At 35.7% G+C, this 26,427-nt stretch overlaps 2 protein-coding genes across 2 annotated transcripts in view; one reads left to right on the forward strand and one right to left on the reverse strand.

Annotated features, from left to right (window-relative positions):
* BBOF1 (basal body orientation factor 1) overlaps positions 1-17,005 on the reverse strand; it is a 107,692-nt gene extending 90,687 nt beyond the window's left edge. Inside the window, exons 1-4 of the mRNA XM_051977618.1 lie at positions 16,844-17,005; positions 6,577-6,805; positions 4,295-4,360; positions 2,536-2,679 (exon numbers count right to left, since the gene is read on the reverse strand). Of these exons, the coding sequence (XP_051833578.1) occupies positions 2,536-2,679; positions 4,295-4,360; positions 6,577-6,805; positions 16,844-16,902 (498 nt within the window). The 5' untranslated portion in view covers positions 16,903-17,005. The remainder of the gene's footprint in view (positions 1-2,535; positions 2,680-4,294; positions 4,361-6,576; positions 6,806-16,843) is intronic.
* Positions 17,006-17,200: 195 nt separating this feature from the next.
* ENTPD5 (ectonucleoside triphosphate diphosphohydrolase 5 (inactive)) overlaps positions 17,201-26,427 on the forward strand; it is a 43,413-nt gene continuing 34,186 nt past the window's right edge. The window contains exon 1 of the mRNA XM_051977628.1: positions 17,201-17,345. The gene's annotated coding sequence lies outside the window, so the exon portion shown is untranslated. The remainder of the gene's footprint in view (positions 17,346-26,427) is intronic.

The following is a 26,427-nucleotide window of genomic DNA, read 5'->3' on the forward strand; positions in this document are numbered from 1 at the left end:
AGAAAAAAAGAAAAATGCATAGAAGAGAAGAAAGTTCAGAAGGAAAAAGAGAGAAGAAGAGCAGTTTTAAAAGTAATATGTATAATTTATGATATACTTTTTTGGGGGGTAAGGCAATTGGGGTTAAGTGACTTGCCTACAGTCACTCAGCATATACTTTTTAAATCAAACATTATGAAATAGTGATTCATAGATTCATCTTTTTTAGTTCTGCTGTATTTATGGAAATACTCATTTTGGAATATTTTAATTGAGCATAAATTATAATTTTTAAATGAACAGAAGGACAAAAGAAAATCGAAGAAAGCTTTGAAAGTTAAAAAATTGAATTTGTTATATATTTAAAAGGAAAAGCAAGATGCATATAACAGAAATTGATAGTTTCCTGAACAATCCTTTTTTTCTGTTCTACTTTGTATATATATAAAAGCCCAAATTTGAGAGAACCAGGATAGGAAACTGTATCACAAGAGTTAGCACAGGTTCATAAAGAACAAATTACTCATCTTTCTCTCCCTCCTTCTCTTCCTTTTCCCTTCCTTCCCCTCTTTTCCTCTCTCCCTCCCTCCCTGCCTTCCTTCCTTCCCTTTTTTAGATGGGTCAGTAGACTGGTCCTACACTTAGGTTCTATTCTGATCCTTTTATCACTGAATTTCAGGTTAGGTTCTATTCTGATGCTTTTATCATTGCATTTCAGGTTAGTTTAGATGCCCCAGAGTTAAGGGAGCTTAGAATCAACAAGTTACATTTAGCTGAAATCAGATTACATACCTCTTATTTAAGAATAAACCTAAATAAATTTGGATGGACATCAAGTGATGAATTGTTGCTTTTTAAATCCCATAGCAACTTTTGAAAATAGTCAAGACAAGAGGTTATGATTTGCCAGTAATATATGAGTATTGATGTTGATTAATAATACTAAAAAAACTAGATTGGTATGTCAGGGGAATGTTATAGGCAAAGAGTGCCTGAATTTCAGTACCTCATTTTGTTTTATCCACAACTTTATAAAAAAAGAAGAGACATGAGCTACATAATGGTAACACAATTAAAAAGGATTCAGAACTCAGTGAATAAATAGACCTAAAAAGAGATAATTAGTAGATTTATGTCAGCCTAGACTAAATAGTGAAGCAGCCTAGGGCATTGTTCAACATTTTTATCAATAATTTGGATAAATGCATATGCAATCTGCTATTCTGGGAGATATCACTAATACAATAAACATCAGCCATAATTTTAATAAGTCAGAACAATGGGCTAAATCTAATAAGATAAAAATTTAGTAGTTCTTATAAGGCCCTCAGATATCATCTTAAACAACACTCTCCTTTTACCCAGACAAGAAAACTGAGGCTCAAAGAATTCCTCCAAACCATAAAGTAGCAGAGCCAGGACAGGAATCTGGATCCTTTAACTCCAAATCTTGTGGTTTTCCCATATTTCTGGATGCCACATTTTAGAAAGCACACTGACAAGCCAGAGAATGAGTAAAGGAAGGTGACAAAGGTGGTAAAGAGACTGGAAATAATGCCATACTAGTCAGGGGCAGGAACAAGGAGTATTTGATTTCATCCTGGGAGCCAAAACAGATATCCAAATCTATGAACAACTGTTATATGAAAGAGGATAGACGGCAGAACTAAAAGCAGTGCAAATGACCACTGCGTTTCCTTCTCACTGTGAGATTCTAGGAAAGGTACTGACTTCAAAGTAGGGACAGAGCAATGATGACCACAATGAGGGTGGAGTGTTCAGAGAAGCCATCTTGCTATTTCTCATTTCTCATTTCCACCACACCAATTAATAGACTTTTTTGAGATTATTTGTATTTAACAAAAGTGACTGTTTAAGAACATGTCTCCCTATCTTACCAAGCCTGAAAATATTAAAGGTCCCACCCCACAACTGATCAGCCCCAGAGCTTTGACCTCCTCCATTTCCCTGGGCTGGTTCATTCCTCTTTTAACAAGCTGGTTCTCCATTCCCAATATCCGGGGGGCTCATCCGATTAGTGCCAAACTGAGAGCAGACAATACAGCCAGCCCATTATGACTCACACAGCGCGCTCAAGGTCCACTGTCTCAGTTCTCTGGGAGCTGGGATGTGCCACTACAGCTTCCTCAGAAACTCTTCTTAAGAAATGTTCAAGAATTGTACAAAACAATAGTCTGTTGATTTCTGACTGAAATCAAACTATGAATCCGATAGTACAGATATATGGACTTTTTTACAAATTATATTAGTAGATAGGCCATATATGGCCTATCACTCTATGCAATCCATCTAACATTAAGCTAGAAACCAAACAACGTGCATTTTTTGTCTTTCTGTCTCTAAGATTTAGCATAGTCTTTGGCACCTGTTAAGTGTTAGATAAATGCTTGGTGAATGATAAATCAGGTGATGACTTGCTTTCTCTCAATCTAATGGCCTCTAAATTTACAAAGACAATTATTTGCCCCCTTATAAAATCAAACTTTTAAAATAATAATGAAAATATGGTTATGATTTTTAAAAAGGAAATCTTACCTCTTCTAATTCTCTTTCTATTTGAGTTTTCCTCTTTTGGAACTGCTTTATTGTTTTCATTTCTATCTGAATTAAGCCAATTTCCTTAGTTTTCTGATGGAATTGCCCCTCCAACTCATTAATTTTATAAGAGTAGTGTTCTTGCTGTAAAGAAGAAATTAAGTTAAGAAAAATTACTGTAAAGTTTTAAGAGTTTCTAAACAAGTTTATTTCTATATGCATTGACATTTTTAAAAATTTAAGTATTTTCACTGGAAATTTTTCTAAATTGCATTACATTTTAGAATACTTGTCTTATTAATCAGAGCATATTATGAATCAATAATCATTAATCTTCTTGTAAGGAAGTGCTGAGATACTGAAAAGAAGGATCTGAGGTGTAAAGGAAATTATGAGCTACTGATAGTTCAGTATCTGAGTATAGGAATGAGTGCATTGAGGATACAGTGAAAGCTATTCATTAAAGGAGTATATTATGGAAACAAACAATAGTAAAGGAATCCTCCTATATTGATTCTAATGATATATGTTAGGTGTATGGACAGGCATTTGGCAGTTCTGATCACCAAGCTAATCAGTTATTGCTCCATATTTAGATGCAGTCATTATTATTGGTTAAGGACTACAAGCACTATTTCTAGTCTGTCAGAAATTCTAGTACTGATAGAAACCCTTAGAAGGAGTGGAATGGTTAAAAAAAATGAAATGATGAAAACAGCCAACTTATAGTCCTATCATATAGGTCTTTGAGATTAAAAGTATATTCTGGGAGATTTTGATTTACAGATTAGGGACCCTATACAAATAACTTAATCATTGTTTGGTATTTTCATTTATCATTATGGATATTATTTTATATTTTAACATACAACAATAAGAGGATTATAGGAAGACCTTTTCTTAAGAAGGCATATTTCTTCACTCTTTCATAGTTCATGTCTATTTTTCTTTTATTTTGCTTCTAGTTGCCACTTATTCATTTTTGTTTTTTCAAGCATGTTCTTAATATACTACTTTTTCCCTTCTTATCTGTTGTAGGATCACAAACAAAATGAGCTTGTGTAGAATAAGAAATGGCAGATAGGTAGCAATGCATATAGAACACTGAGCTTGAAATCAGAAGAATCATCTTCATGAATTCAAATCTGGCCTCAGATATTTCTTGGCTATGTGACCCTGAGCATGTCACTTAACCCTGTTTGCCTCAGTTTCCTCATCTGTAAAATGATCTGGAAAAGGCAATGGCAAACCATGCCAGAATTTTTGCCAAGAAAACTCCAAGTGGGGTCACAAAAAGTCAGAGATAACTGAAAAGAATGAACAGCAACAAAGTAGAATAAGAGTCACAGAATCACAGATTTAGAAAAGGAATTGTGGTGGTCACCTAGACCACTGTTTTCATTTTATAGATTAGGAAATCAAGGCCCCAAGAAGTTAAACAACTTTGCTAAAGTCACACAGATAAAAAGAAGCAGAGCATGGATTTAAAAATAAACCATTTTATACAAAGTCAGCTTTCTTTCCACTGACATACAGTGCCGCCCTCTGAATGCATAAAATACATGAATTTTGATTTAATGCATATTCTTTGTGACAACTATTTGTGTTGTTCCATGATTTCTTTTTGTTTGCTTGTTTTTTTTTTTTTTTTTAGGAAAAAAAAAAAACTATTTCAGATTCTTAATTGTGTTCTAGACTGATAAGACTATGAGAAACATTATCATTAGAGAAGTAATGTCTCTGTATACAGATTACTCACCAGAATTTCCTTCTCGATCTCGCATGAGTCTTTTGCTTCTATTAACTGCTGTTTCAGTTTTTCAATCTATATAATAATAGAAATGGAGACTTATTAAGACTTATTAAGGTGAAGAAAATGTTCTACACTGTAATGAAGTAGCCAAACTTTCAAATGCAATTAAAGTCACTAAGTCATTTATAGAGGATCAAAAAAGTCTGACTTCAAAGAAGACAAACGAATTCTCATATCTATTTCTACATTCAATTTATTACAATATCTTGTTTTGGTCAAAGCAAAGTCTTCCAAAGATATTTATTTAGAAAAGGGATCAGTGTTTTATGAGGCACGTTTCTCTTGATAAAAGTCTCATTTCCAAAATATATAAGGAATTGATTCAAATTTATAAGAATAAGAGCTATTTTCTCAATTAGCAAATGGTCAAAGGATATGAAAAAATACCACTCAAAGGTAGATATCCAAACTACTTAACAGTGATATTGAAAAAACTCAAAATAACTAATAATCAGAGAAATTCAAATTAAAGTCACTCTGAGATTGCCCACATCTATCAAATGACCAAAACCAGAAAATAACAAATACTGCAAGAGTTAATTGAAAAAACCCATTATTTTCTCATGATTCAGTTATTATTCAAAACATTATTTTATATTTTACTACATGGTAATACTGTAATATACTCAAGATTTATAGAAATTTTTCCCCTATACTTAAGGAAGACATATTTCTTTGTTCTCACAATTCATAGCCACCTCTTAGAAGCCAACTCTTGAGAAAAGTCTTCCAATTTTCTCTGAATTACTTAAAAAATGTTTCTAGGATATAATGGAATCACCAATAAGATCAGGAAAAAGTTAATCATTGATTAATGCACTATACTGTATAACTTTTTCTTTCTAGTCTTTGTTTCTTCTGTCTTCATAGAAATCTATGTTTGTAGAAAAAGTCAATTATCTGCTACATAAAAATATGGTTCTAAGGCATACAGAATACATAGACATATAGAAAAGAAAATGGGAATATAACTGGCACTGACAGATATAAATCAATATCCAATTATATTATTGGTAAATGTATACAAATAAAGATTTTTGTAGGACACAAGAGTATGTGCAAGAATTTTGGAAATAATCATTAAGGCTGATTTAAAATGCCACTTTAGAATCAAACAGTCTGAGTTCTATGTTCTTTGGAGATGTACTGTATGGTTACTAGCACATTGTGGTTGTTAACTAAATAAATAATATTAATAATTTAATCTCAGTTTTGTAATTCTTTTAAGCTTCTTAGCTTCTTTACCTCTACTTTATTAAAAATAGGAATTAGCTGAAGAAATTGCAGCTGTACTCACTCACAAAAAAAAAAAAAAAGAAAGGCTTCTTTTCCCAACACTCAATAAAAATGTCAAGCTGGTTAGCATTTTTCCCTATATTTTTAAGGTGTTTTTAGGATTTTGGACTTCCTCCTAAAAACCATCAAAAGATGACCTCAAAAGTATGGAACTGAGACTTGGTTCTTAATTTTTAGAGATCTTATTTTAAGTTTTGCAAAACAGAAATGTACTCTCCCAAATTATATAAACAGAGTAAGAATGACAAGATAGTTTTATGTTTTTTATTTCAAAATAAAGAATTTTAAACAATTTATCTATTCAACCAGTCAAAGTAGAGTGAAGAACAGCTACTGGACAGCTATATTCAGGCAAAATTATACCAAAAATGGAAAATTTTCCTAATTGTCATTGTGAATTATCAAATATGTACTTATGCATACTGGTAAAGAGGAAAAAAAAGCCGTAAACAACTGAGGAGATTAAAAAAAAAAAGCTATCTAGTAGCCTTTAAGTTGAGTTCTTTGAAGAGCTTTTTAGCAAATGCAAGTTAGTCTACCAGCAAAATCACAATGTGCATTCAATAAAATAAAAGTAAGGGCAACAGGAGAGATTTTGCATTTTATATTTCAAAATAAACAATTTTAAAGAATTTATCAATTTCATCAGAGTGGAGTGAAGAACAGCTACTGTACAGATAAATCCAAGCAAAATTACATTAAAAATTGAAAATTTTCCTGTCTCTGTGAATTATCAAACAAGTACTTATGGCATACTGGAGGAAAAGGAAGAAAGCCCTAAACAACTGAGGAGATAAGGAAAGAGCTATCCTGTAGCTTTTAAGTTGTGTTTGTATACACTGTGAAGAGCTTTTTAGCGAATGCAAGTTAGTCTACCAGCAAAACTACTATAGGTATTCAGTAAAATAAGATTCAAAGGATTTTCTACATACAATAAGATCTTTTTCTGAATCTTGTCTTTTAATGTAGCTTAATACAGCCATTGTATCTTTCTCCGTTTTGTACTGCTGCTTCTTCAAGTCTTCATTACATTGTGCCAATATCCGAACAGCCTCACGATACCCATCCCGGGATATTTCTGAGACTTCCAGTTTGGCCTCCCAAAGGGAAGCATTAGCGAGGGCTCTTTCCAATTCTGTTTCCTCCCTTTTTGTCATTTTCCTGAAAAAGAAGAGTTTATCCATAATTACTATATTTTCCTCTATGGGGCATAAATATAATCCTTTAAAATCTATGTTAAGTATCAAAAAACTCAAAGCTTGAAAATGTCTAAAAATACCACATATGCACAAAGAGAGAAAAATTAAAGAAAAAGTAAGAGATTTATTTTTGGAAAGAAAGAATTATGAGAGCCTCTTATTCCCTTGTACCCAACAGAATAGAATCCCTTGTCCCTTCATTTTTTTTCTTTCCTATTTTACTAATTTATAACCTGGACAAGCTCCTGTAACTAATTTCTACAATCCCAATTCAGGATTTCTGGAGAATGTAAGAAAAAATGGGCCAGTTGATTCTACCACAAACTCATCTTAAGCCAAGCATTCCTAAGCTTCTTAAATATCATGAACCTCTGGCAAGATGATGAAACTCATGGACCTCTTCTCAGAAAAAATGTTCTCATTGTTTAGAGAAGGTATGTGGTGCAGCAGATAGAATTCTGGGCCTGAGGTCAGGAAGACCTGAATCCAAAGCCAGTCTGAGACACTGATAATTATGCTCCAGAATAAGTCACTTAACTCAGTTTCAGTTTTCTCATCTTTAAAATAAGCATAATGATGATGCCTACTTCTCAGGACTGTTGTGAAGATCAAATAAGATAAAATTTGGTGGGGGAGGGGAAGTGCTCAGTACTTAAAAGTTCTTAGCATAGTATCTGGCATATAGTAAGTGCTATTTATATAAATGTTAGCTGTTAGTATCATTAAATGCAAAAAATAAAATATATAAGATTACAAAGGAAAACAATTATATTGAAATAGTAATAAAAATAGTTTTTAAAATCAAGTTCACAGTCCCAGATTAACACCTCTTCCCTATTAGGCCATTTTCCTGCCTCTTAAAACTTAAAACTACATTCCATAACTTTCCTTTTACTAATTTCAGCAGTTTCTGTATAGTGCAGCTATCTGCCTTATTCCTAACTCCTCCCAATCAGAAAACTACGGAATCATAAAGTATCAGATCATATTTCTGTATCTTGGAGCCTTCCAGAGGAAGAATTCCTCTCCTCTAGCCTACCTCTATCCCCTTACCTGTGCTGCTTTCTCTTTCGATAAGGGAGAAGGGAAGGGAGCTGCTGCCTCAAAGGTCCACCAGGCTGTCCCAGAGAGTCATTCCAGATGATGACAACCAACAGAAATGAAAAAAAGCTCATAGTACAAGAGGTAGACAGAAAACAAGCCCCAGATTGCCTCAGTTATGCTCTTGAGAAACTATTAAACTAAAAGGACAAACAGCTCATGAAATATGCCGCTGCTTGGATGATTTTACAAAGACCTGGAGAGACTTCCATGATTGATGCTAAATGAAGCAAGAACTAAGAGATTGTACATAGAGGCAACAAGATTATGTGATGATCAGTTCTGATAGAGACGGCTCTATTCAACAATGAGAGGATTCAAGACATTTCCAAAGAACTTATAATGGAGAGAGCCATCTACATCCAGAAAAAGGACTATAGGGACTGAATTCAAATCACAACATAGGATTTTCACTCTTTGTTGTTGTTTGTTTGCATTTTGTTTTCTTTCTCATTTTATTCTTTTTTTTAACTGATTTTTCTTGGGCAGCATAATTGTGGGAATATGTATAGAAGAATTACACATGTTTAACATATGTTGGACAATTTGCTGTCTGGGGGAGGAGGAAGGAAGGAGGGAGAAACACTTGGAATACAATGTTTTGCAAAGGTAAATGTTGAAAACTTTGCATGTGTTTTGAAAATAAGCTATCATAAAAAATTTTTAATATACTACTGGTTCACCATTAAGCTTAGAATGAAGAACTTGATCATCTATTCTGAGACAAAAAAAAAAAAAAAAAAAAAAAAAAAAAAACTTGCACAGAATTATCTCAAACCACTCCTAAATCTTTAGCACACTTAGACATTATTTACAGTCATACCCTAGCAAAACAATGGAGAAAAGACTATCTAAACAAGTCAGAACATGGCATAGTGAAAGAATTGTGAAAAGGAAATAGAAAACTCTAGGAGGGAAAATCTCTATACCAGCAAAGCAAAAGGAGGGACACAAGAAGGAAGAAGACAGACATTTTCAAAAGAAAACCTACCTTCTCAGCTGTCTACATGTCTATATAAACATTATTCTGTTCCACATATTAAGCTCTATATTTTGAATTCTAATCTAAATCTCCAACTGTCTGTGAAATATTTCAAATGACAATGATCCATGACTACTCTGAAGGACTTATGACGAAAAATCCAATTCATACCCAGAAAAGAAACTGATTATGTCTCAATGTAGATTGAATCATTTTTAAGCGTTTTTTAAATTGGAGTGGAAGATCTACTTTTTCTTTCACAACATGAATTTTATGGAAATGTTTTTGCATAACTTCACATATAGTTTCTTAATGGGGGCTGAGAGTGAGGATAAAGAAGAGAATCTGAAACTCACAAGTTTAAAAAAAAAAGTAGAAATAACCATTTCAAATGTAATTGGGGCAAATATTAAATAAGAGGAAAAAGTATTTCATTTTTTTAAATTTTCATATATATAATAGCTTTTTATTTTTCCAAATATATAAAAAGATAGTTTGCAACATTTATCCTTGCAAACCCATGCTTTTGTCTCTCTCCTCCTTCCTCCCCACTTCCTTAGACAGCAAGCAATCCGATATAGATTAAACATATGCAATTCTTCTAACATATTTCCACATTCATCATGCTGCACAAAAAAAATCAGATCAAAAGGGGAAAAAGAAAACACAAGAAAAAACAAGCAAACAAACAACAACAAAAAAAATGAAAACACTATGCTGTGATTCACATTCGGTCTCCATAGTTCTCTTTCTGGATGTGGATGGCACTTTCCATCACAAGTCTACTAGAATTGCCTTGAATCACCCCATTAGTGAAAAGAGATTAAGTCCATCACAATTGATCATCACATAATCTTGTTGCTGTATTCAGTTATCTCTTGGTTTCACTCATTTCACTTAACATCAGTTCATGCAAGTCTTTCTAGGCTTTTCTGAAATCCACCTGTTCATCATTTATTATAGAACATATGCCATAACTTATTCAGCCATTCTCCAATTGATGGGCATTTACTCAGTTTCCAGTTTCTAGCCACTACAAAGAAGGTTGCCACAAACATTTTTGCACATGTGGGACCCTTTCTCTCCTTTAAGATCTCTTTGGGATATAAGCCTAGGAGAAACAGTGCTGGGTCAAAGGATATGCACAATTTGATTGCCCTTTGGGCACAATTCCAAATTACTCCAGAATGGTTGGATCATTTCACAAGTCCACCAACAATGCATTAATGTCCCAGTTTTCCCACATCCCCTCCAACATTTATCATTATCTTTTTCTGTCATCTTAACCAATCTGTGAGGTGTAAAGTGGTATCTCCCAGATTGACCTCTCAGTTTTACCATGTTACCCAATCAGTTGTCAAATCTTGTAATTACTGCCTCCACACTATCTTTCATATTGACCCAACTTACTCTAATCATTTGGCTACTAAGTTCAAGGCATTCTCTCTTCATGACTGAACTACTACAATAGTAGTTCTTATGATCAAATCAGTCAATACTTAAAAAGAAATTAAGGCTATTCACAAAAGGTCAAATACTGAAGCTGAAGCTTATTTAAATACTTTGGCCACATCATGAGAAGACCAGACTCAAGAAAAAGACTCTAACATTGGGGAAGAATGAAGGAAAAGGGAAAAGGAGACAGCTGAGGATGAGGTAGATAAACCATCATGGAAACAAGGAACTGAAGCTTATTTAAATACTTTGGCCACATCATGAGAAGACCAGACTCAAGAAAAAGACTCTAACATTGGGGAAGAATGAAGGAAAAGGGAAAAGGAGACAGTTGAGGATGAGGTAGATAAACCATCATGGAAACAATGAACTTAAGACTTTGAGAAATAGTGGAGGACAGAAGGGCCTGGTATTCTATGGTCCATGGGTTCACAAAGAGTGGAACATGACTAAATGAATGAACAATTAAACAACAATATGGTCTTTCTGCTTCAAATCATATGTTTTTCTGTACTTATTACATTCCAGTGGTTCCCTATTAGCTCTCAGATAAAATATAAGTTCCTCTATTTTTTAAAGCCTTCCATGACTGAGCTCCTAGTTTTTTCAACTGTATCATATACATTACTTCCATTCCCATCTATTAGCTGAATTGGCCATCTTGCTGCTTTTCACATATGACTCTGCAAGCTATTCCCAAGCCTTTGCCTGAAATGCTCTCCTATATGAACTTCATCCCCTTATACTTCCCTCATTTTCTTCAAAAGTCTGCTCAAGACAGACGTTCTACATGAAGTTTTTCGAATATTCCAGCTACTACTAGTGTTCCGCTTTCAAAAGCTGGTGTTTATTTGTACCCATCTTGTATATACTTATGTGTTGTGCATTGCATGTCTCTTGTCCATACTTATCACTTGTCAACCAGATAGAATATAAGCTTATTAAGGATAGAGACTGTGTCACTTTTGCCTTTGTGTCCCCAAAGAATGCTTGGCACAAGGCTTACTGCCTGCCTATTTTAAGCCATCCCTACTATATCTGCTATATAGCTGATTTTTGATATAGATCTCTACTCTCGATATTCTTGGGAACTCCATTTCCCAATTTCCAAATCCCCACATGGGTGATCTAAAGACTTCTCAAACTCAACCTTCAATAAACCAAATTTATAACCTTCTCCTCAAAGCTATTTTATTCTCCTAACTTTTCCCTATTTCTATAAGCCATTCTCAAAGTTAACCAGTCTGGGATTATCTTTGACCAGTTACCAGGTAACTAATGATAATGTAATGATATATGAACAGCATATATCATTAAGTGAATTATAATTTGCATTTTTAAAAACTTATAATTTATATTATTAAAGTTTTACCATAATTTAACTGAAATAGTACAAATATACAAGAATAGCAATGATGAGCAATAGGTTATTTCAAACCTTTTCATTTGTTTCCTCACTGGTTAATTCTTAGAGTTTCAGCTATATAAGATACACTACAAATTCAACAGTGGCATGGAAGTAGTGCTGGACTTAACTTCGGAAGAAACCAAGGTTTGAATCTTGCCTCCAACATTTACTATTTATCTAATTTTGGGCAAGTGAAATAATACTCTGTACGAGTCTTGGTTTTCTTATTAATAGCATTTTTCATTACGAATTCTTTGGAAATGTCTTAGCTCATTTGATCATACTGATCACAGTATCCAAGTATTCACAGTTGATCATCATTACAGTATTGCTGTTACAATGTATAGTATTCTCCTGGTTGTGCTCACATCTTTACTCCAATTACTCCACTTTGCATCTGCTGCTCTGCTTGTTTTAAGCACTACATATCATGATATCCCTTTATATAGCTCCTTGCCCAAAGCTCCACTTTCTGATCCCTATTGTGTTTTAGAACGTAAACTCCTCAAGAGCAGGGACTATCTTTCTTTTTATAATTGTATTCACAGAGCTGAGCAGAGTTCATCTAAGTCTTCCGAGGTTTTTCCGAAACTACCATGTTTACCGTTTCTAACAGCACAATAATAGTCTCCTTCACAATAATATACCACAACTTGTTCAATCATTCCCCAGTTGATAAGACATCCCTTCCAAGTTCTAATTCTTTGCCCCCACAAAAGAACTGATATATTTTTATACATACAGGGTTTTTTCCTTTTCTTTGATCTCTTTGGGAAACAGATTTAATAGTGGTATTGCTGGGTCAAAGGGTATACACAGTTTTATAACTTTTTGGTAGAGTGCCAAATCAGTTTTCCAATTAGTTGGACTAGTTCACAGTCCCAGCCACAGTGCAAGGTCTTTATTTTTCCACATCTCCCACAGAATTTGTCATTTTCCTTTTCTATCAAGTTAGCCAACCTGATAGGTGTAAAGTTCTACATCACTTTTTTTTTTAACTTGCATATCTATAATTATTAGCAATTTAGAGCATTTTTTTCACATAACTATAGATAGCTTTAATTTCTTCTGAAAACTGACTTCATATACTTTGACTATTTAACAATTGAGGAACAGCTCTTATTTTTATAAATTTGGTTCAATTCCCTAGATAATTCAAAAATAAGACTTTTATCAGAGAAACTTGCTGTGAATTTTTTCCCTTAGTTCCCTGCTTTCTTCTTAATTTTGGCTACATTTGTTTTGTTTGAAAGAAAGAAAGAAAGAAAGAAAGAAAGAAAGAAAGAAAGAAAGAAAGAAAGAAAGAAAGAAAGGAAAAGAAAAGAAATTAAGAAAAGAAACATCACAAATTTGTATATCACCATAAATTTGTATATCATCCTTGTACAGGATGTATCATATTCCATGTACAGGATGTTAATATTCTCTTTGGCATTTGGATTTTAAGATATATGTTACCTATGAAAGCACAAGTTCATCACCTCTAAACTCACCACTATGCTGTAAATTCAAGTCTTGCTTGACACCAAACTCCTTCTAATGTCTTCCTTTACAGAGGACAGAAACTGGACTCTTGACTTTACATCTGCTGCTCAACAGCACAGAACGAGATACCCTCTTGTGTGTTTCCCTCCCCATTCCTCCACTTTCCTGACTCCTTTTGTGTGTGTTAGTTTAAGCTCCTCAAGGACAGGGACTTATCTTTATTTTTATTAATTACTCCCAGAGCTTAGCACAATACCTAGTATACAGTAAGCACTTAATGCTTATTGGATTGGCCTAACCAATCAGGAAACTCAACAGAAAAAAATCATTTGTAATTTGTTTAGTCCATGTCAACCCAAGGATACAAATGAGAGAGGACCAGGAATGCAGCCTGCTGGAATTTAGAAAATGTACAAAAGGGCAAGACAGGTCCCAGGTCCATAAAGGGCACTACAATGTTGTTCAGGGTTCAGGAATAGATGTCCTGGCAGCTTTCTCAGCCATTAGAGTCCTGAGTCACAGATCCAGTGTAAATAGTGAAGAGGATCTATACCTAGGGACAGAAGTCCCCAGCGAAAAGGGTACAGGTTTGGGCTATGTAACAAAGCAAGAATTAAATTCAGAAACAAAAAGCATCTGTGTGGCTTGAACTCAACAAGCCAAGAAGGGTCTCAGTTCCAGTTCTAGTCCTGACTGAAGTCTAAGGAAGAGTCATCAGGGCAAGAATCTCCATCCAAAGGAAAATTTACAAAGTTCCCCAGATGGCTGACAGTAGTTGAGTAATCAGCAGCCTACTGATGCTCTTGACTCAAACGCAAGTCAAGAACTTGAAGAGCTTAGGGTGGGAGGAAGTTGAGGTATAAAATCATAATTCTCCATCAGACCAAGTTCCTAACCTGACTGTCCCTGAGAGACTGGAATAACACAACACTAAATATGCCAAGCAAAAAACAACAGCACCAGCCCAGTCATTCCTTCCAAAAGTGTACAAAGCTTGACCCTAACCTTAGGTCTGAAATCAGAAAGAAGACTGGAAGAATGAGCAAATTCAGCTACATAAGATAGCTAGCTAGGTAGATAGATAGATAGATGGAGGCATAGATGGATAGATGCAGGGATGCAGGGATAGGTAGTTGGATGGATGGATGGATGGTTAGGTGGATAAAAAATAATGTTATCACAGAGAAGCTGCTATAGCAATAGAGTTACTCAAGACACAAACCCAGAAAAAAAGACAGACTCTAAAACATCTGTATACATTGTCTTAGGACAAGAATAGGAGAAATAAAAAGTTAAAAATGTTTTATCAATGAAATGAAATCTCTATAGAGGAGAAAAAAATGGAAAAGATGTAAGGGCTAGACAAGAAAGAATTGGAAAGAGAATTAACAGCTTGGCACAAATGATACAGACTTCACAGAGTAATAACTTCACAGAGTAATAAAACAATAACTCCATGAGACATTAAGATATATCAAAACAACATCTAAGGACTGAAAAAAATGTTAGAAAATTTAAGGAAAGTCATAGTAAAAAAAAAAAAGGTGGGAAACTGATCAAGGAGAAAAAAGATTTTAAAATCATTTTTAAAATTTAAGAGTACTTAAAAGACATGACAAATGAAAAAATAAATATGGAATCCTATTTCAAGAAAACTTAAAGGGAAACTGCTAAGATTTCTTAGAACCAGAGGTCAGACACACAAAAAAATCCACCTATCATCTCTTGAAAGAAACTCCCAAATGAAAATTACCAGAAACACTATAGTCAAAATTTAAAGATATTTCAAGCGATCAAAAATTAGAATTCATATACTGAGTAGCCACAGTCAGAATCATAGACATTCAGTAACTAATACTATAAAGGAGCTGCGATCTTAGAATGTGATATTCCATAAGGCAATGAATATAAGTTTCCAGCCAAGAATAATTTACCCAACAAAATCGAATATAATTCTACAGACTAAATAAAGTCTTTTTTTTTTTTTTTTTTTAAGGTGCTGTTTGTCCTTCATTCTCGAAGAAGTCTATGACATCAAGGAGGTAATGCCATGACATGCAAGTCAGGGGTGTTTTTAAGTGAGGGAGGCAAGGTCATTTGCCTTACTTTCTTCTCCAAGAGCCAACTGGGTCCAGTGGCAAGACAGAGATCAAGAGCACTGGAGATGGCCTTGGATAAAATGGGAAACCTTGGCCTTTTTAAACCAGTTTGATAGAGGCTACACCTACTCAGTGATTATGACTAGGTAGCAATTGAAACAAAGAATCTCCTCTTTCACCTAATCCAAAAAAAATCTAAACAAATACAGGAGGGGAAGACCCTCAGGGTTTCTGGTCAAAACAGAAATGACTACTATTTGCATTAATGAAATAGGATTTCCCAACTTTCCTCGGTGGAGAGTGGGCAGGACCAACATGGATAAATAGTCCTTGTAAGTGGCCAAATGATTTGCCTTCCAATACAGGGAGATGATATATATGGTCCCTCTATGCTCCATCATTATAATAGGTAATATAAGTCTAATTAGGCAGAAAGTCTAGCACTTTCAGTTATGTCTTGATAATCTTAAAAGAAAGAAAAGAGGAGGAGAGGAATAGAGGAATACTCTGAGGGAATAAGAAAGGTTTGGGAAAATTGTCTCATGGAATCAGGATGCACAAGTAGAAGGCTATACAAATAAGAAGAAGGGGTGGGGGTGGGGGAAGTAGCTGACACTTGAATGTCACTCATATTAACTGGTCCAAGGATGAAAGAATAAAAACACATATTTGTGTATCTATTATTATTGTGTATCTATTACACTCAGTAGAGAAATAGGATCTGATCTCACAACCACCTGGTGAAGTAGGTGCTGTTATTATCCCCATTTTACAGGTGAGGAAACTGGGGCAAAGAGAGGTTAAACTGACTATAGGCCAGGGTCACATAACTAGTGTTGGAGACGGAACTTGAACACCAGCGAATATTAACTTCACTTTGCCACTTAGCTGCCCAAGTAAAAAACTGGAGTTGGGTTTTTATGTCTCTTCCAGCTCTAACATTTTGTGTGCTGTAATCCCTATAGCCCACTATTTTATGAAACATAGCTTCTATAGATAGAAAACATCAGATCTGTGGTTCGCCTCCCTTTCCTAACCCACTCTTTTTCCACCTTCCTGACCTCTTCAGGGATGTGCGGGTAAATACTTAACACCTAACTCTACCCCTTCCCGCCTCCCCCCCCCCCAAAAAAAAAAAAAGCGGGCACGACACACTTTGAATTTTAATTTACATTATGAATATTGTCTCTATCCCTTTTTAAAATCTACACGATAAAACGAAAAATCAGGCGCTGATTTGTACCATCTGTTAATTTCCTAGGTGTAAATGCTCTCACAGAAAATTTAACAATCCCAAGGGAGTTCTAGTGCCTCCCTGTTACCTCTAGCGGATGCCCACGTCCCCAGGGTAGGGACTCTTCCCCCCCCCCCACAAGCTTCTCACCTCCCCACCCCCTCAATCCTGTCACTACCCCCATTCCCTGATAGGAAGATCCCAGACAGACGTGGACTTCACATGTCCCTCATTACTTGTCTTTATCTTTGCTTCTTTTTCCTCTGCCTTTCTGCCTCCCTCTCCCCTTTGCCATGTTGATCGACTTGGTTCTTCAAATTTAACCTCACAAGGCCCCAGAGGAGAGTCTCCACCAAGACCTCTCCAAACACAACCACGCTGGTCCGTCGCTAAGGAAGCCAAAGCTTAGCCTAGAGCAGTTGCTCAGGACACACAGAACGCGTACGCGCACGCACACACGGACGCATATGCGCGCGTCCGGCGAGGGAAAGTTATGGGGGGAGGGGTGACGCAGCGCTTGGACGCAGCCGCTGCCGCCGCCGCCTCCGCCTCCGCCACCGCGGCTGCGGGCTGTGTGGGGGTCTGTCTCCGGGGGCGGGGCCGGCGGAGATCTGGGGGCGGGAGGGAGGGGAAAAGAAGGGAAGGGAGAGGGGACACCGGGGTTGGGGGTGGGCCCCTGGTGAGCGCGCTGCCGGAGATCACCCGATCGAGGTCGCGGCGGGAAGAGCCCTAGATGTGGTGAGTGACTGTGATCGCCGAATAGGGAAGAGAACTGAAAGCCTTGGGGAGGGGGAGGTCCAGAGTGGGGGGAGCTCCTCACGGGCCCAGATCACAGGCCTATAGGCTTGGGGAGACAGGAAAGGGGGGCGGTCAGTGGTCCGAGATGGGGCGGGGTTGGTCCTTGAGAGATAGGCTTGTACTTAGGATATGGATAGCGCTTGGCTCCAGCTCTGGGGCATTGAATTCCGCTATTTGGTGATGTGTGTATGGTTTTGTTTTGTTTTGTTTTTAAACGAGAGACAGAAAGAAAGAGATTGAGAGAGAGAGAGAGAGAGAGAGAGAGAGAGAGAGAGAGAGAGAGAGAGAGAGAGAGAGAGAGTGAGTGTGTATGTGTGTGTGTGTGCGCGTGCGTGCGCGCGCGCGTGTCCGCATATCCCAGTGCATCCACCTGAACTGTCATTTACCTGGTTCCCAAGCAAAACCACTATCCTCCTTGCTCCCTTCCTCCACCTCCCCTATCTCCGTCTAATTAATTTTACCTCCTTTGCAGTTCCCTTCTCCCCATAGCTCCGGCCTCTTGCTAACTCCTCTCTGCAAAGCTTCTTGAATAACTCCCTGCTTGCCAATTCATTCTGCCAAAATGTTTTCCAAATTGAAGGCATTTGTGGGCAAGGGGATGCATGTTCATTGTCATCCTAACCTGTGTGCCTAGAAACTTGTGCAGAGCCAGTCAATGAATAAACAATTTCTTAAGTATCGAATTGTGCCAGTTACCGTGCCAGTCTCTGGAAATACTAGTACAAAAAAATGAAACAATCCTATTAATTATGAATTTACATTCTAATAAGGGAAATGAGTTCATATAAGATCATATAAAGCATAAATACTTTTGCATAATTAAAATGCAAAAAGTTAAGTACAAGATAGTGTGAGCTGGAAGCAGGGTCAGAAAAGGTTTCCTGCAGAAAATTGTTTCTGAGTTGCACCTTTCTTTTTAAAATAAATTTATTATTTATACTTAACATTATTTTTTTAAAAAATTATGACCTCTGAATTCTCTCCCTCTTGACATTCCCTCACCCGCTGAAATGTACTATTTATTGTACATGTGAAATCATTCCATTTTTCTCCTCAAAATAGATCTCTTTCCCTTCCTCCATCTTCCTCTCACCCATTAAAAAGAAAAAGAAAACTCTTGTTGAAGAATTGTATAGTCCAGCTAAATAAATTTTTGCACATTTACCATGTGCAAAAAATATGAGTCTGAGTTTGTTGTTTGTCCTTCCCTTTTGAAGAAAGACATGACATAAGGGAGGTGATGCCATGACATGCAGGTGAATTAGATTTAAGTGAGGAAAGGTGGTGCAAAGTTAGCTGCTTTACTTTCCCCTCCATAGTTATCTGAGTCCAGTGACAAGACAGAGACCACAACTGGAGATGACCCTGGATGCAATGGAAGACTTTGGCCTTTTTAAGTAAAAGTCTTCAACAGGTCTCAGGTTGAATGAGCCTATACACATTCAGTGGTTATGGGTCTGAGCTATGTCTTAAAGGAAGAAAGGGAGTCTCTGAGACAAAGACAAGGAAAAACATATCTATTGAGTGAATGATGATGGTTTGCTTCTCAATATCACTTTCCCTCTCTTCATTTGATTGGCTTACTCCCAATATACAATTGAAGAACAGAATTTTCTCTCAAATTCAGAGGGTTGTTGCAAAGGCTCTTGTTTTTATTCAAGTTGAGAACAGGAATAGGAACCAGAATCCATAGCAGTAAGATCATGGGCAAAAATGAATATAGTGCTAAAAGCAGGCCTGAGCTTGCTGGGAGGATTGAAACTTGAGCCAAATTCAGTATGTTATTTAATTTGTGTCATTCTGAGGTGATCTATAAAAGAAGGCAATTCTGCTGGGTGATCTCTGAAGCTATTTCTAGCTCTGTAGTTCTAAGTCCTGTGAACCTGTTTTGTTCAAATGGATTTTTCAAACATTGCAATTGAATAGAATGCTGGACACTCATCACTTAGAACCCACAGATTTTCAATATAAAGACTTTGTTAATGCTTAAACAATAATACTTTGTGTTTACTTATATAAGTCCTCTCTCTTACAAGTTGTAAAAATTTCTTATAGATTGTACATACATTTCCTTATGTTTATGAAATGTAGCTCATAGGAATTCTAGATGTATGTGCTAAGGACATAATAAGCACTAAAAATCCAAATTTTTTGAGAAAGGTACTTAAGAAAGCTTAAGACATACCAAATGTCATTTAGTTAGTCATTAATGGAACCATCATATGGCTTCCAGTTCAGTATTTATTTGACTAAAAAATTGAAACAAGTGCTAGTATTACATTCTAATTTCAAATAAAATTTCATTTTTCTTTGTATCCCTAGCACATAATAATAACTAGTATTTATAGTTTATGGTTTATAAATCACTTTACAAATGTTATGTCATTTGATTCTTGCACTCTGTGAATTAGATGCTGTTATTCCCATTTTACAGATAAGAAAACTGAGATTGAGAGAAATAAGTTACCTATGGTCACATAGCTAAACAAATGAAATCAGGTTTTCTTTTCTGTCCACCATGCTGTCTGGCATGTAGTGGGGACTAAATAGATGTTTGTTGAATAAATATGGAGTCATCTTGCTTGTGCCTCTAGGCATAATAGGCCATGTTCCCAGAGGAGCCAGGTATTGCTAATTAACTAATTGTACACCTCTAATCAGAAGGTAGAGACATGGCTTGGCCACAGCCTACCTTCTCTGTCAAAAACCAATATAATATGTCTCCAACACAACACCTATCCTTAATCTTCAACACTCCTTCACCTCCCCAGAGCAATAAACTAGCCTACCCACTTATGAACCTGACTTAAGATCCTTCAGGGTAGTTATTACCTAATCTCTATCAATACTGCTGTCACTATACATTAGACATCCAAGTATCTTCTCAAAAATCCAGATACTCTTCCTCCCCTCTCTCCACCCTCCTTCTCACTGAAGCATTCTCTTTTCCTTCAGATCTCCTTGTGGCTTAGACACACTTAGCCCATCTTTCAGGTTAGTAAGTCTAGAGTAGGAGCCCCAACCCCACTCTACCCTACTCCTTTGTTCTTTTGGATGCATTAAATAAGCAGGCCTGGATGAGTGGTGACAAATTAGTTTTTACTTCCTTGTTATTAATGTAGGAACCACTATCCAGTCACTCAGTTTTACAGTCTTGGTATTATCTTTGACTTCTTACTTCATCCCACATGTCCTATCAGTTGCCATATCTATCATTGCTACCTCCATAGCTCTCCCATGTTTTCTCCACTCAGACAGCTAATACCATAGTCCAGCCCTTATAACTTTTCAGCTAGACTATTTTTTAAATTCAATTTTATTTTTTCAATTCCAAATTTTCTCCCTGCCTCCTCCTACTCCACCATCGAATGAGAAGAAACAAAAACATTGCGAATATGTGGTCATTCAAAATAAATTCCTGCATTAGTCAAGGAAGGAAAGAAAGAGGAAGGAAGGAAGAAAAAGAAAGAAAGAGAGAGAGAGAAAGAAGAAGGAAAGAGAGAGAGGAAAGGAGGGAGGGAGGGAGACAGGGAGGAAGATGGAAGGAAGGTAGGAAGGAAAGAAGGAAGAAAACTTTGGTCTTTACTCTTGAGTCCATTAGCTTTCCATCTGGAGGTTGACAGCATGTTTCATCTTGAGTCCTTTGGAACTCACATAGATTATTGTAATGACCTCCTTATTAGTCTCCCTACCTCACAACCCTCTCCACTTTAATGCATTCTTCACACAGCTGTCAAAATGATTTTCCTAAAGCTCGGGTCTGATCATGTTACTTTACAACTCAATAAATTGCTGTGGCTTCCTATTGACTCTAGAATCAAATCTTAACTTCATTTTTATCTGAATATTTTTTAATTTTTATTTTAAAATTTATGATATATACATATATATGATTAGTAGTATATTATATATATGTATATATATGTAAATTTATATAAATAATGGGGGCACTCACAATTTTTTTATGGATGGGAGTATATGATCAAAAATGTTAAAGGAAATTATTCCTTGTAGCAGATTCTAGTCTACACCTTCATCTTGCTCTCTTTGACTTTGAGTTACTTTCTATTTCCTTTTTCACAAGTATTTTTTTATCTTCTAATTTCTGCATTCAAAGGAACATATTATACATATTCCCCTGAAAAATCTGTCATTTGTATCTTATATTACCATAATTAGCTCCATTCTGACTTTCCAGAGTTTGTGAAGAAAATTTCACTAAGAAAGACTTCAAATATACAATAACTTCTAAAATTACTACTTACTAAAGTACAACCTACTGATTTTTTGAAAATTCTACTTCCCAAATGGAAGCATGTCACTGTAGAGAGACAGTTGGACTGGAGTTAGTTAAGACTTTAAAATATACCCAAGGTGGTATTAACTTCACTCTGTTAATTCCTTTTTTTGTACAATCTGTGAGTAAAATCTTGAGAAAAATAGCAATGTGAATAAGAGACTAGGGTGGCAAAATCTCCATGCAAACAAGACCTATTTCAGTGGAATGTAAGTTGCTTGAGAGCAAGGACCATTTCACATTCCCCGTTCCCAAACTATCTTACATGTTTTTTATTATGGTGCTTTACAGGTAGAGTAACTTGCTTAATAAATGTTGGATAAAGTGAAATGAATCATGAACACAGTGGCAACTGATTACCCTGTAGATTTGTTACATAACCTCAACTAGAAACTCGCTTTAGCAAAAGAAAGCTTTTATTCTTTCTCAGTTAACTCACTATATCTCTCACCATAGTATCTTTTCAAAAGCTTCCAAGATTTTTCTTAATCTAAGAACTTTACTTCATATTTCTCTGAAAAAACTGAGATCGTTGGACAGAGTTCTCTTTCCTCCCCTCCTTCTCATTTCATCACTCAGATGTTTTCCCCCCCACACTATCTCCTCCTTTACTCCTGTCTTACAAATGGAGGTGTCTCTTGCCATGGCATACCCTTCTACTTATACATATGACCCCATTACATTCCACCTCCAACAAATTGCCCCACCCCTGTTTCTCACTCTTTCACTTTTCTTCTGGCTGCTTCTTTAACTTCCTTCAAACATTCCCATGTCCCTCTCTCCTCAAAAACCTCTCACTTTATCTATCCATCCCCAATATCTATCAGTTCATATCTTTCCTCTCTTTTGTGACTAAAGTCCTTGAGAAAACTCTCTATAATCATTGCCTCCTCTTCCTTCTCATTTTCTGCAGCTTAATAATTATTCAAACAAAATAGTTCCCTGCAAAGTTATCATTGATTTCTTAATTACCAAAACTAATATCTTTTTCTCACTCATCCTTGTGGACCTCTCTAGCCTGCCACATTTTCAATCATCCTCTTTTGGACCTTCTTCTTTTTCTAGGTTTTTATCATGACAAGCACTAAATGACTGATAGTTATAATAAGTACAGTAGAGGGAGGAAGGCTAGACTGAGAGGTAGCATCAGAATACTGAAGGAAGCCAAACTCTACATACAAATATCAGATGCAGATATCAAAGAGAAGAGAAATGGCTAAAATGCACACACACACACACACACACACACACACACACATACACACACACACAGAGCCAAGATTCATAATGAGATAAATGGGATGCTGGTATAATAATTTAGGGGCAGCTTGTTGGTGCAGTGGATAGAGCACCAGCCCTGAAGTCAGGAAGACCTGAACTCAAGTCTGATCTCAGACACTTAACACATCCTAGCTATGTGACCCTGGGCAAGTATTTAACCCAAATTGCCTCAGCAAAAATAATAATTTAAAATTTTAATTGTAGAGTATCCAAATTAGCTACAGTGCCAGAATCATTGGAGATAGAAAAAGAAACTGTCCAAAATATCCTCAGAAACATTCTCAAATTTATAGAAAACAATTCAAAGAAATGTCAAATCTGAGAAAAGCACACAACAAAATAAGCAGTTGCACCATTTGGATGTCCTGATCCAATATCGAGGTTGTAAACCCTAATTTTCAATATGGGCTCTCAAATAGGATTGCGCTGTTATCCCTGGGGTAACTTGTTCCATTGATCAAGAGATGGGTCAATTACTGGTATTCATACACTTGGATTAGCTAATCTAGGTTATATTCATTCGGAGGTTGCTCATGAACATCATGAAGAAAATTTTTTTTTTATATCAGACTGTGAAATGTTGATAATTACAACATGTAAAAAATAAACAAGAGAAAATAACGGCTAACAGAAAACCTCACAAATATAAAGAAGCAATAAACAATAGACAATATAGTGGAAGGTGAAATTGTATACAATGCCACAGCAGAATACTTAGACCCAGTTTACAGAACTGGTGGATAAATTGTGATGTCCCAGAAAACTTAATCCGGATACTATATTTCAGGAAATTTTCAAAGAAAAACAGATAATAGAAAAAATTAACACTATTTTAAAAAAACCAACCATGATTTAATATACCTAAATATATTGCTACAATGATCAGATTATTTCAATTCCTATCAGAATAGAGTGTTGATCCTTAAACTGAACAAAACTGAAAAAAGAAATTATTGCTCATTATCATGTTAGTGATGCAAGGATTAAAAGAATTACAAAAAATTACAAAGTGTTTCTTAAAATATTTTAAATAATTATCTTTACAGTTTTGTTATTTTATAAATTGTATTTTTGGTTCTGCTCTCTTTATTCATCAGTTCATACAAGTACTCCCAAGTTTCTCTGAAAACATTCCCTTCATCATTTCTCATAATACAATAATATTCCATCATATTCATACGCCATAACTAGTCTAGCCATTATTCAATTGATAAGTATTCCCTTAGTTCTTTGCCACTTCAAAAAGAGCTACTATAATATGTTTTGAATCCTTTTCCTCTTTAAACTCATTGGGAGTTTTGCCACTCCTATTTAGCAAAAAGGGTGAAAAGGTATTGAAAATAAAACATGGCAATGAAAAAATTAAAATAACTTTTAAATTCAAAGAAAGCTTTGCAGAGGAAGTGGGTAGTACATGGGCTAATGGAAAAGGGGCTGAGTTTAGAACTAAAGAACCTAGATTTGAATGCCAGCTTTGTCATTCCCTCTTTAACATCGAAAGAATTGCTTTAGCTTTCTGTTTCAGTTTTTCATTTGTAAATAAAGAAGGGAATGGGCTAAATGTCCTTTAATATCCCTTCCAACCTTAAACTTAAGATTTTATTTCCTATGAGGTGGAAAAACATGGAGGATTTCAGTAGAATTGGGGTAGGTTTTCCTGGTAGAAATATCTATTGAACAAAATGTTCACATGAGCACACCAGTTTGCAGTAGAGGGATTGTGTGAGGAAACTAAGGAAGAAAAAAGCTAAAGGTAGGTTAGGGCCTTGGATGTGAGGCTAAAGATTTATGAAATCTTTATGAAAGAGTGTTGAGGAGCCATTTCAGAGCATGGTGGGGGAGGTGAAACGGGGAAAGTGAAGTAATAACAATGATATTTTTAGGAGGATTAATATGTATCTGACGGTTTTAATAGACTGGAGAGAGCAAGAAATTGGAACCAGAAAAATTGTAACTTGTCCAGGAGTTCTGATTGTATTTCAGACAGAATTGGGATTTGAATCCAATAATTCCAATTCTAATGCTCTTTTCATTAGAGCACATTGTCCCCTTCTCTATCATCTACTAGACTCAGTCAGTTGCTGAATCTTGTCAGTTCTACTTCCATAATTCTCACAAAACCTTCTATTCTCTCAGTTGGCTGCAGCTCTAATTCAGCCTCTCTTTACCCAGATTAGTGTAATGGCCCTCTTATGATAATAATTCCAATCAGTCTTTTTCATTTACTTAAATTTTTCTGACTAAGAATAAAATTTTAAAAACAGTATGTATTTTTCAGTAAAGAAGTATGATTTTTTCGGGGGAGGAGGGAAGGGTGAGGCTAAACCTGTGTCTTCATCATTGTGAATATTTTCCAGTTTAATTTAGAATCTAAGAACCATTTGATTAATCACCAAAATAAGTGACTTGCCTGCAGTCATACAACTAATGTGTGTTAGACATGACCCTGGTTCTGACTTCCACTGACTATGATTTAAACATTCAAACATACCATAAGAAATGGGACCAATCGAGGGACAAAGGCAGTCTCATCATTTGGCATTTGGCTTATATTTTTATAATCTATGGAATCTCTGAAGGAGATTTTTCACTTTGAGAAGGCTGCACAATACATAAAAAGACAAGCAAAACTCTGTAGTAGTCTCCTCCTGCCTGGTGGTGACTGCTGCTGCCTCCTCTTAGTCAAGCCAAGAACAATGGGTAATGAAGTCATGCATTTTTAGATCTCTTTCCAACAATACTGCACAGAGATACTCTGGGCACAGTAAATTGCTCCTTAATGTTTGTCCTACCCACAGTAATATTTTTTAATTGACATGGACTTGTAGGAAAGAACCTGACCTTTGGTGACAATATATCCTGTTTTGCCCTGAATCTGGAACTAAGAGACTAGGTGAAATCCCAGCTTGGCCATTGAGTACCCATAGAATTTTAGGCAAGTCATTTCACCTTTTTCTCATCTATAAATTAAAGGGATTGTACTAGGTGACTAATAAAGTAACTTTCTACTCGAAATCTCTGATCTTATGATCCTATTTTTGATTCCTCTCCTCCCCCCAGCCCCATAGCTAGCCATTTTCATAGTTAGGTTTTCAGATTTGTTGGCATTTGAAATGTTTATATTGATGAATTTCTCATTTATTTTTAAAATTATCTTAAGAGGCACAAAAAGTCAAAACTAATTTTTTTACAATCTAGTTAAACTGATTTTTGTCAAAAAACTTAGAAGACTATATAATAGAACTTCAGTTTCTTGAAATTTTCTCTGTTCTTCCCCTCTTGAGATGTTTGATTGATAAGTATTGAATTCACAATAAAAAAGTTTTAAAATACAATTAAATTAACTTATAAAACTCGACATCAGCTGTTTAGTGCTCTCTTGACCTTTCCTATACATGCTTTCAGTACCAAGTTATTATTCAGGAGTATTTTATTTTCCAAATA

The sequence above is a fragment of the Antechinus flavipes genome, chromosome 2 (assembly GCF_016432865.1).
Source record: "Antechinus flavipes isolate AdamAnt ecotype Samford, QLD, Australia chromosome 2, AdamAnt_v2, whole genome shotgun sequence".
NCBI classification, from domain to species: Eukaryota; Metazoa; Chordata; class Mammalia; order Dasyuromorphia; family Dasyuridae; genus Antechinus; species Antechinus flavipes.